The following is a 12,739-nucleotide window of genomic DNA, read 5'->3' on the forward strand; positions in this document are numbered from 1 at the left end:
CAACTAGTCAGAGAAATTGGTCTATAATTAGAGGGATTCTTGCAGTCTTTACCTGGCTTGGGAATGGGAATAATGATTGATAGCCTCCAAGAGTCAGGAAAAGTATGTTCTGTCCATATTCTGTTGAACAGATTCAGAAGGTTACTAAGGGAATTGTCTGACAGATTTTTAATCATGCTGTAATAGATTTTATCCGGCCCTACAGCAGTATTCCCCAGGCGAGAGATTGCTGTACATAGTTCTATTCTGCTGAATGGCACATTATATTCCTCATTAGATGGAGAGTGGAAGTTTAGATATTGTTTTTCACTTTGGACTGTATAAGCCTGGAAATTTGTTGTATACATAATATTGCTGGATGAAGACGAAAATGTTTCACCCAACAAATCAGCAATACCTTTTATGTCACTGATTATTGTGCCATTATTTTCCAGCATGGACAGAGAGTGACAAGCATATTTCCCATTAATTTTATGGATTTTATCCCAGACTGCTTTTGAGCTGGTGGAAGATGTTATGCTAGAAACATACTTCCTCCAGGAATCCCTTTGGCTTTGCCTCCTTATTTTTCTGGCATTTGCCTTTGCTTTTTTAAAAGCTATCAAATTCTCAGCAGTGGGGTATCTTCTGAAAATCCCCCATGCTTTCTTTTGTTTTTTAAATGCTGCCTCGCAATTCTGATCCCACCATGGTTTCGGATGTTTCGGATATCTGGTTGACGTTTTCCCCATTGTTTTTTCGGCTGCCTGAATAATACTCGATGTGACAACTTCTACTGCATCATTGATATCGGCAGTATTGACCATTTCTTCAGTGATGTTAGCCAAAGAGGAAAATGTAGGCCAATCTGCCGTTTCAAATTTCCAGCGTGGTGGACGGGCTGTTTCACAGCTTTCTCTGCCTCGGTATTTTAGAAATATTGGGAAGTGGTTGCTGGAAAGTGGATTAGATCCAACCTCCCATGTAAACGCTGAAAACAGATTCGGGGTTGCTAATGATAGGTCAATGGCAGTAAATGTTCTTGTTGGGGCGTGGAAGTATGTCACTTCTCCAGTATTAAATAAATACAGTTGGTGATTGCCTATAAATCTCTCAATGGCCCTGCCTTGACGGTTTATGTCGGGACTGCCCCACATTGGATTGTGGCCATTGAAATCACCAAGTAAAAGGAATGGAGTCGGTAGTTGTTCAACCAAGGCATCCAATTCATCTTCATCGACTCTGACATCTGGTGGCAAGTATATGGAACAAACTGTGACAGTTACTCCAATAGAAATTCTGACTGCCACAGCTTGCAACTCTGTTGTTATTTGTACCGGTAAGGACGGGATGCAGTTTGAAACCAGTATAGCTACATTTCCACTGGCGCGGTTGTGGCTATCATCATCCTTGCGGTAGAGTCCAAATCCTTTTAAAGATATTTTTTCTCCAGGTTTTCAATGTGTTTCCTGGAGTGCCACGCAGAGAGATGTGGTAGATAATGTCAGGTGTTTAACATCAGAGAAGTTGTTGCGGAAACCACGACAGTTCCACTGAATTATTTTATAATCCATTATGTGTTTGAGGCAGCATTTTTCGCAAAAGTGTCCCTCTTCAATTTAACTGATGATTCTCCTTTTAGAGGCGATGTTGTTTGGGTCATCTCCAGTTTATTCTCTTCGTCAGAGATATCAGAGAACTCACTCATCGACTGAGCTTTTGATTTTTTGGATTTGGAGAGTGCTGCTTTCACTCTCTGTTTGTTTAGTGGGTTCTTACTCGCTTTTTTGGAACCCACATTCCTAGTTGTTATCCCAGTTTTTGGTAGAGGTGTTTTTGCTTTTGTACTCTCCTGTTCTGGTGTTTTCATAGATGGGAGTATTAAACATTTCGCATGGCGTGTAAGAGATTCACTTGGGGAGACAGAAATCTTTGTTTGAACCCCACATGTGTTAGTAGATTTTAACACGGCAGCAAATGTTTTTTGTTGCATAGGTGCACTTAGACTGACCATGCGATGAGCCTCTGGATATGAGATGTTTTTTACAGTTTTTACCCGTTGGATCTCTTTTTCTCTTTGCCATGCAAGGCACTTTCGTGAGTAGGAAGGATGGGCATCTTTGCAGTTCACACAGTGTGGCGTACTTTTACATTCAGTACTGTTGTGACCTTCAGTTCCACACTGTGCGCACAAGTTTTTGCCTCGACAAGAGGTCTGGGAATGTCCAAATCGCTGGCATTTAAAGCAACGCAGCGGATTTGGAATATACGGACGAACTGCGCAGCGCAGATATCCTGCTGTAACGAAAGATGGCAGTGTCGGGTTGTTGAATGTGATAATTAAATGTTTAGTGGGTATCAACTTGCCGTCTCGACAGATCGAAATGAGTCGGACAGAAGTGACACCTTGGTCCGAGAGGCCGATCTGAATGTCTGATTCGTTTTCAGACATCCAGTCAAACTCAGATATCGCACCACGTGATGAGTTCAAACTTTCGTGTGGTGTGACCGATATTCCCATGTCTCCAAGAGTTGTAATTGACAAAAGCTTTGTTGTTTGTTGAGGAGAGGCTGTTTCTACGAGTAAGTCCCCTGACCTCAATTTTTGAATTTTTTTCAAATGCCCAATGGTTGATTCAAACAGCTTTTGAATCAAAAAGGGGGAACACTTAGCAAGGGGTTTTTCTCCAGTTGCATGTACTATTAAGTAAGCAGGTTGGCTGGAGGTCTTTTCTTTGGTCGCTTGAATCGAGTTTTTGCAATCCATATTTAAGAATGTATATTCAGCTCCTGGTGACCCCACCCACCATGGGGCTTGACAGGAGGATGCTGTCACATGGGAGACTCCCATAGACCGTCGCACCAGGGTTTCCCAGGAGCTATACCCTCACAATGCAGTCAAGAAGAGCACACCTTGTCTGACGTGTCTGCCTGGTCTGCATCGATCGGTTGACTCCAAGTCGAGGTCAAGAATGACTCAACGACCAGCCGATTCACTCAAACGGAGCCTGATTTGAGCCTCTTGTTTATCCGAAGCAGGGGCCAAAGCAGTGTGTTGGGGACGGTATGTTGCCCCTTAACTACCAGGATCTCCCTTTTTGGCATACGGGCCACCATGCAGGCAAACACGTGGGTGGGCGTTCAGATCCCAGGGATGGTAAAGAAGAGATACTAAACCATCTCTGGGAGGTCCCCTCATTACGGACAGGAACCCACATCGAGGGGTTGAATACCAAGAGCTTCCATGCCAAAGAAGCTGCAGTTGAAGTGGAGTGACCATGTTTCCTTGACAGTGTGGGCCAGAACAACCACACCGAACGCCGTCTGTAAGTGGGATTTTGAGGCATCGGTCCCAATGAGAGACCAACCCCGCCAGGTGGTTGCTTGTAATTCAGCAAACCGAACTCAAGGCTGCTGGAGGTTCGCTGGAAGAGCTTGGGAAGTCGTCTAGACGTATGTGAATAACGACGCTTACAGAGCTCGGGGGCACATGCCTCTGATGGTAGAGGTGAGAGATAGGTAGGCCCTCCTAATGGATCTGGGAGAGAACTCTGGAAAGGGCACCATCGGTAATAATCTAGACTAGAGGCAGTGTGGAAAATTATGTGTAGAGGCCTATATTGGCCTCTCGAGAGGTGAGTGATGGTGTGCAATATGGCCCTCTGGCGCAGCCTGGACTGGAGTGGAATATAGCCAGACTCAGCGTATAATGACAGAAGCGGTGTAGACTTGGGCACCCCCAAAGCAGTGCAAAGAGCTTCGCGAATGGGTTTTTCGATGCGGTGGATAGTCATTGGGGGAGCCCTGTCCAGAAGGGGGGCTCCGAATTCTGCCATTCGGATTCAAGATGGTATAGAGTAAGCGGAGAAGGTCAGCCCTCCTGGCGCCATTATGGCGAGAAGCAATAAATTTGAGGAGGGAACCAGCTCATGCTACTTTTGTTCTCAAGAAAGTTTCGTGAACGTGCCAAGTGAAAGATTGTGAAAAATGAACACTGAGGATACGAAGAGAACGCTGGGAAATATTTCTTGAGCGAAGGGACAAAGTTAGTGGTGGACAATGATGGGTGGGGGTCTCTTAACAGCGGTAGCTCACTGGTGGCCCACCCGCCTTTAGCCCCTTGGTGCAAAGCTCATAGGCATCGAATCTCAAGAGACCCTGATTTACGTTTCACGGGCCCCCTCTCTCTTGTTAGTGTTTATTCCCACACGGCGTCCAGCTGACTACCCACTGGACTTCCTCTTGCAGGACGACCACTCCCCTTGTATTGTGTGTGGGGACTGAAACGCTCATCATGGGCGGTTGCACTCATTATCCCTATTGGGATAATGAGCGCAACCACCCAGACAGCGCTGGCCGCATCCTTTTCAATTGGTTCCCATCAGTAGACTTATGCTGCTGGAATTCGGGGAGCCGACTTACTTCCATCCTAACAGCACATCGGCCATTGACCTGACCTTCTGCTCCCCGGACTTATTGGGCTTCGTCTCATGGCGCCCTTGTGCTGACACATTAACTAGTGGCCGCGCCCCGATCTCTATCACTCTATCCCTCCCAGGCACCCCTAGCCTGACGATTGCCCCACGTCTTCATCGTACCACAAATTGTAGTCAATACTTCAATAATCTTGATCAGCTTTGGACCTCCAGGGATTCACATCCCACCTCTTACTACTCCTTCGTCGACAACATCCACGAAACTGTTAACTCTAACATGACAATTCGCTCTGTTACTTCCTTGGGTACACCACCATGGTGGACCCCCAAAAGCAGCTGCATTAGAGCGCAAAAACATCGTGCGTTCTGCCTTGCCTGTAGGCGTGCATCTTACTCCTGGTGGGACAAATATAAACAATTACAGGTGAAACTCTGTCAGAAGATCTGACAGGCTCACCGGGAGTGGTGGGGTTGTCTGTGTGCCTCTCCCCCTCCCAGTCTATGCTATACTGCATCTTCCGTCGGCTGAGGTCACCTCCGATGATCACGGACACTCTCCTCAGTCTCATACAGCAGGCAGAAGTCTTTGCATTGTTTTTTGGGCGTGCTCGTCCAAGAGGCACTTTTGCCCCTCTCAATGAACCCCGGTCAGGGTTTCCTATGTGCAAGGATTCCCCCTTCCACCTTCTCAAACTCCACCGTGCTTTGCGCTGGCTTCGAAACACAACTCCGGGCCCTGATGGCATGAATGCTCAAGCTCTATGGACCCTCCCTAATGTGGGCCTCTCGGTCCTCCTTGATTTCCTGAACAACCTCTGGGCCTCAGGGTCCTGCCCCCAACTGGTTAATCTCCACAATTGTCCTGATCATTAAACTGGGTCATCCAGCGACGACATGCGCCTTGTATAGGCCTATCTCTCTTACATCACACGTCGCTAAATTATTTGAATGTCTGATCCTGTACTGCATTCATAACTTGGCCACTCACTCTAACATTTTTCACCACCATCATTTTGGCTTTCTCCCCTACCGGGGGAGAGGGTAGAAGAGGCCCTAATCATGTTACATCATCACATTGCTGTGGCTTGGGCTAGAAGGCACTGGGTTTATCTGGTCGCACTCGATTTAGAAGGAGCATATGACTGTGTGTCAAGAGGGGCTCTTGGCAAAATTGGAGAATTTGGGTATGGGAGGAAGACTTGTCCTGGCCTAACTAGTTTCTTTTGAGTCTGCTGGCGTGGCACACTGTCCTCTCCCCATGCCTATATTCAAGGTGTCCTGCAGGGAAGCGTTCTCACCCCCATCTTGTTCACATTCTACATGGCGGACCTCTGGACAGTCCTCCCCCCAACGTCACCGCCGTTTTGTTATGTGGACGACCTTTACATCCTGACTTCTAGCACTAGGCCCTCTCAAGCTGCCCGCAACAACTCAAATAGCCCTTGACCACCTTGAATACTGGGCAGACTCATGGAGTTTATCTTTTTCAGCCGCTAAAAGCGCCACTGTCGATTTATCTCTTGTTTGAAACTGCAAGTCTACAAGAGAATAATACTGGACACTCATAAGTGTGTGTGTTTCCTTAGTAGAAAAACAAGCAAAATTATATACTATGGTATGCCAAATAACTTTATGAAAATGATTGAAAACTGTCATATACAAACTAGAATGAGTATCCTGTAAATGTTATAAGTATTGTTCAATATTTGTTTTAGGTAGGAAACAATATTGAACAAATCCAGTTATTCAATATTGCTATCCAAAAACTTTTTTTGGTCTGGTAATTATTTTTCATTTTATTAAAAAAATAACAATAATTGTCAGATCGAAGAACGAGCATCCTTTTAGAAGACTTGACAGAATTTCAAGTGACAGAAAAACCAACAGTTTATGATTGTAGTTTTGCTAAAATTATGTCTGCAAGACTAAATGATATAGCTTAATTGACTATCAAGAACAATTTCTAGGTATTTGATGCTTTTATGCATAAAATACTTAGAAATTATTCTTGTATGCTCGATAGATAAAAATTACTTCTTTTCCAAAAAGACTAGGTTCAAACCTCTTTTACAAATAAAAGAAAGTTTTATCAGAAATGTATTTATGTATCAAGACAATAGTAATTTTAAATAGAAATGAAGGAATCAGAGTTCTGAGAAAATTTACTAACAGGGCAGAGATTAAATTGATCCGGTGGCCTCGAGAATCCATCCAAAGAATGAAAAGGAGAGAATGAATCCTATTCTGCAGGTGTTCTGGTGCAATCGATTCCCTCGAGTAATACTAACCGAATTAAGAATAGACTAATTGAAGAGCAGGTAATTGGAGGTGATCCTTAATTAATCCGGCAAATTAACACCACACTCTGTGCTGGGCGACAACAACTTTTATCCAAAGTCTCGATAAAGTGTATTTGGTAAGTATAAACTTAAGCTATAATTTGTAGCAATGTATTTTGAAAAATAGTTTCAACTTTTATAATTGGGTAATAATCCACTTGCATTTATAATATTAAAGTGTACAGATTATTTCTAATAAAAATTATACAATATTTTAACATCTTAATTTTTTTTATTTATGTTATGAAAATTTTATTAAAAACAATGTCCACTAATTATTTTTATAGACACTATTTATTGTCAATGTTCACAATAAAGAAGAGAAACTGCAGTAGTATGTGCTTGCTTATCTTGTCTATACACACTTTATATATTCATTATATAGAAAAAATCAATCATATTGGTAGGTAATTTGTGAAGATGCAGTTCTTTGCGGACCATACACTATCAGTACACATTAGAGCCATTCTAGTGATTAGCACTACTACTTTTCTCTTTAGTAGATGTTGGCTTGTTTGGGAATTTTTATTATAGTCTATTAATTTTACAGAGACACAATAGATTAGCAGAATTTCTGTGATGTGGTATTAAAACATTTAAATAATGGAAGAAATTATTATTTTCTTATTACATAAACGCAACAAAATTTTAATAAGGATTCTTTGTTTAAAATGAAATTACCCTGGAATTTTATTCTTTCCTACCTAAATGGTGACGCTCGCTTTTCAGAGGTTATCTATTTATATACTTTCCCCTTTACATAACCATTTTATGATAAGAGTTTGTACTTTGAGCACAAATTAAAACTAACAGTTTTAATTGTTATATGTACAAGACTTTAAAGTACCTTCAAACAAAGAATGCAAAATATATATATATATATATATTTTAATTAATGACCAGATTTTTTTCTTCTGGATCTCTGCAAACATTGCACTAGACCTTTTAAAAACTTTCTGTTTTTTTCTTTTTCCATGAGATTATAGCAATGACTGAGAAAATTCTATAAAATATATGTTGGCTACTTTCAATAATAAAGATTAACAAACAGAAATTTTTTTTTTATACTATAACCTCTGTAAAATATACTGGAATGAAAAATTCATATTCCTGTGTAATTCTTAAACAGTTTACAAAAGTTAAAAGTTATTAGATGTTGGAAGTATAATATGAACATTCACAGTTTGAAAGGTATATATAAACGATTAATACATTACACGTTACAAATAAGATATAGAAATAATATTGTATCTGCCATAGGAACATAAAAAAAAAAAAAAAAAATTGAAAATGCATTACCAGTCACAGAATTTCTTATAATGTTGTTACATCTCCATTGACAAAACTGTTTTTACATAAAAATAAAACGGAACCCATTCAGTATGAGACACCAAAAAACACCAACTTTTTTTTTGTTATTTTTTTTGCCTATTTTGAAGTGAGGAAGTCAATATAATAATGATTCTGAGTCACTGATACCCATATAAACAGCTGCAGTTGTGGAGGCATATAGAGCAACTGAAAGTTAAAGTCATATTTGTACAGTGTATTCAATCAATGCTCCAATAGTTCATGCAGATTTCCACTACTGCATTAATTTTTTCTGAACTCTGTGTTTTCAAGTCAAAAAAATCACTACTTGGCATGACAGCCAGCTCTGATTTTCTCTTTGTTGTTTTTTAATAATTATAATCTATGTAGTAATCCATTTAGCGATTACCTACAAAGAAATGTTTAATTAATCAAGACGGTAAAATTAGAATAGTAATTTTTAGTAGATAAGCGACAACCTACCAGCTGTTGCTACCGCCTGTGATGCACCGGCTGCTGCTGCCGACTGGGCGGCCTTCTGTTTTAGCATAGTCCAGTCGAATGTGTAGTCGTATTGATGATTAAGTGTGCGAAATAAAATGCGAAATAATTGCCTCAGGTACATATAATCTGGTGCTTCTTCAAAGCGGAGACCTCGACAGTAATTCAAGTACATTGCAAATTCGGCTGGAAATCCCTTAAAACAAGAATTAAAAAATTAAGTATTGTGTATAATTAACTTAATTGTATGTACCGTATACTATGTAAAAATTGATATGGGGTATTTTAATTATATATATTAAAGCTAATTGTTACACAATGATTACATCTAAATTAACTAACATTACCAGCAATATATAATCACCTCTGTGTTAAAATAACAATGAAATTAGCATACAGAATATCATTAAAAATTTAAAATAAACATTATAAACAAAGATGTAACAATATATCACAACAGACTAGACATCACAATCAACATAGACATATCCATTTCAAACACATACTAAAAAAATGAGTAAATACTGCATTTAGAATTTGCACATGAAATAAGTATTTTATCAATTTGCCACAGGTGCTTTAATTCACTTATAGTTCTTTCTGCACAGGCATTATACCACCTACACTATACAAAAGTCCAAAATCATTATACCATAACTTCCATGGTTACCACCTGGTCATGATGGGAGAGCCCAGTAATTTTACTGATCCATAGAGTAATGCAAGCTGGTAAGGACACCCATGCAAGGGTGTCCCTACCAGGTCTGAGGAGAAATGAAGCTAAGAGTGATCACACCCACATTCTGTGGAGATAATTACCATGGTAGTAACCACATCTAAGTGTGATACAAGCTCAGATGCCACCTGGGTTAACAAGGTCCATGTTTATGGGTTAGGCAGAGGCTCACATTTGAAAAATAGGCCACAATCTCCCTTGGCTACTGCAATGCCCTCAACAGTTGTGAGGAACCAATCTAGCCTTGGTGTTTCTGTGACAATGCATCCACATACCACAAAGGCTGGAAAACCACATCAGCAGATAAAACGGACAATGGAAATAAACAAGTTTATCATCTGTACTTACTATGCCATCACAAGACTGGAAACAAACATGACAGCGTACAGACAACTACTACACCACAGATTCACACAACGTCCTCACCTCACTGTCACTGAACAAAGGGCTGTTGATCAAAAAAGAACAATTATACATAACAATCTTATCCCACAAACAACACTTGAACTTATCAAACAACAGGATGCTGATCAAATACATCGATAGATGAAAACATTTAACATTAATGAAGATTACCTAACCTGCCAGGATAATCCAGCGACAAGCACTGATAATGGTGCACACACAACTACCACTAATCAAACTACAAACACGCCCTCATCCACCACTGATAACATAAACATATATTTAGTTAATATGCTTTCACTTATATTCCAGGAAACATTCAAAATATACAGGTACAAATCCCACACAAAGACCACGAAAACCAAAAATCAACGTGTCTAAGGTAGTAGGAAAAACACTAAATTATGCAAGCACTCACTCACTACCACACTACAATCATTCAATTTCTACACTCTCAGACATTCATACATTAGTTTATGCTTGAACAGTCACAATAGTGACACATCATGGACTGAAAATACAATCATAGACAAATACACACAAAACACAATTCTATCACAAGCATGCCTGGCAGAAAAGAATAGAAACACAAATAAATAACATTATACAGCAATTAGGCAGGCTGACACAATATGGTAAAAACAACATAACACTCAAATTAAAGAAACAAACTCCTCAAAAACATTTTCAAGAAAATCAAAACACATTCAAAAGATAAAATTACAACACACACATTACAAGATACATTGATATGCTAAAACAAAAACTTGCAGCTAAAGCACTCAAATGATACAAAACATGCATGCTATGAAAACAACAAAATAAATTATTTGCAAACAATAAAACACTCTTTTACAGACAAATTAATACTAAAATAACCACTGACACATAGCACAGTGGCACACCAACAGAAGAACTCACAAATTATTAGTCTTCTCTTTGGTCAGTGCTGTAACACATAATGCTGATGCACACTGGATCAAGGAGAACAAAAACTTGCACAACATACAACTATGCCCTGTGCCAAAATAAACATACACAACATCTAATGTGCTTTTAACAGAATACAAAACTGGAAGACATCTGGTGTAGACAATATTCACAATCTCTGATATGATAAGTTTACATCATTGCACCAGGAACTAGTGAAACACCTAACATACATCATTATCAATCCACAAGACATGCGAAAATTTCTTACTCAGGGCATTACCTATATGAAACCTAAAAAACAACAATACCACAGACCAGCACTGTAACTAGCCTTTTATGTGCCTGGTGCGAGTTTCATTACTACACCCCAAAACTTGGTCCAGGTCATTTCTGCACCCCACCCAGGGTCTGCGCCCTGTGCCTGGGCACCGCCTTAGTTAAGGTACTGCCACAGACTCCCATACAATACAGACTAATTGCATGTCTTCCAACACTACAAATTATTGACATTCTGTATCGCAAACAAAATATACAAATATGTTGAAAAACACATCATTCTTGTGGAACACAAAAAGGTTGCCGTAAAAATCACAGAATGCAAAAAACAGTTACTCATAGATTCAGTCATTCTACGGCAAGCACACAAACAACACAGAAACATACACATGACATATATAAACTATAGAAAAGCATTCAACAGTGTTCCACACAGTTGGCTGCTACATATTCTACACATGTACAAAACACATCCATCACTCATTGCATTCTTCCAAAACACTATGCATCACTAGAGAACAACACTACATCTCAGGATTCATAACACTTCCATAAAAACAAACCAAATATTCATTAGGCAAGGAATTTTTCAAGGAAATTCCTTGAGTCCTCTCTGGTTCTGCTTAGCCCTGAACCCATTATCCCTAATGTTAAACAACACAAAAAACACAGTTTACACTGTAACATCTCATGTACATGGATGACATAAAACTTTATGCATCCACACAAAAACAACTTCATCAACTCCTACAAATCACATATTCATACACCAAGGACATACAAATGGAGTTTGGCCTAGACACTTCACATAGAAAAAGGAGTCCTGAAGAAAGAAGATTTTGCACTTGGAAATGGAGATGTTATTGAATCCATGGAAGAGTGAGAGTTCTACAAATATTTAGAATTCCAACAGCAAACTAACAGAACATACACAAATAAAGCAAAGATTAATTAAAGAATACTAAAGTAGGTTAAATGCTATCCCTAGAACACAGTTAAATGCAAAACACACAGTTAAGGCAATAAACACACATGTTGTTTCAGTACTCACTTACTAAGCATAAACATCACCATCCTAAATCCACCATAGAAAGATTAACCCTTCCATGTAAAGATGGCGGACGTGTCCTGATTGACATAGTTAACCTTCACTACAAACAAACACAGTTGCTACAAGCTTTTTCTACCAAAAACAAGAAACATCACAGTTACATAAAGCAGTAACTCTAGCAAACTCAAATAAGACACCATTAAACTTAAGTAAAATTAAAAATAAATTTAACATGGCCAATGGTAATTTATGTTTAATAATATAATAAATATAATTACAACTTTTAACAAAGATTAAACTTTGCTTCAGTCCTTCATTCCGTTGTTTGTTTGGTCGTCTCCGTGAGTTTTGTGATTATATGAACTGCGGATGGTGAAAACAATGGAATGAAGGACTGAAGCAAAGTTTAATCTTTGTTAAAAGTTGTAATTATATCTATATATATAAAAACGAATGTATGTCTGTCTGTGTGTGTGTTTGTCCTTCATGCATTACCACACCATTTATCTGATTGCCATGAAATTTCAGGAAATTGTTTAATACACTCCCGCAAAGGTTTGTGGCATATGTGAAGACCACCATTTCCCCCTTTCAAAAATTTATATATGGATTAAGGCTTTCATGTCCAACAGATGGCACTAACTTCCGACGACTTAAGTTTGCTTTTCTGTGAGGCATTATGCTTTCCTGTGAGAATGGACTAAAGCAGATCATTTTCTATCTATCTATATAAACAAAATATAACGTTTGTTTGTTCCTACCGATTCCTTTG

General features: G+C 39.3%; 2 protein-coding genes across 2 annotated transcripts in view; both read right to left on the bottom strand.

The window, feature by feature from the left end:
* Window positions 1-1,552: 1,552 nt before the first annotated feature.
* Window positions 1,553-2,746, bottom strand: LOC136974347 (uncharacterized). The gene has a single exon (XM_067269201.1). It carries the CDS (start codon window positions 2,744-2,746, stop codon window positions 1,553-1,555), a length of 1,194 nt encoding a protein of 397 aa, XP_067125302.1.
* Window positions 2,747-7,029: 4,283 nt separating this feature from the next.
* The window catches only part of LOC136974323 (casein kinase I), a 62,659-nt gene continuing 56,949 nt past the window's right edge, over window positions 7,030-12,739 (bottom strand). Inside the window, exons 7-8 of the mRNA XM_067269177.1 lie at window positions 8,549-8,762; window positions 7,030-8,474 (exon numbers count right to left, since the gene is read on the bottom strand). Of these exons, the coding sequence (XP_067125278.1) occupies window positions 8,464-8,474; window positions 8,549-8,762 (225 nt within the window). The 3' untranslated portion in view covers window positions 7,030-8,463. The remainder of the gene's footprint in view (window positions 8,475-8,548; window positions 8,763-12,739) is intronic.

The sequence above is a fragment of the Centruroides vittatus genome, unplaced genomic scaffold (genome assembly GCF_030686945.1).
Source record: "Centruroides vittatus isolate TY-2023 unplaced genomic scaffold, ASM3068694v2 contig_347, whole genome shotgun sequence".
Classification (NCBI taxonomy): Eukaryota; Metazoa; Arthropoda; class Arachnida; order Scorpiones; family Buthidae; genus Centruroides; species Centruroides vittatus.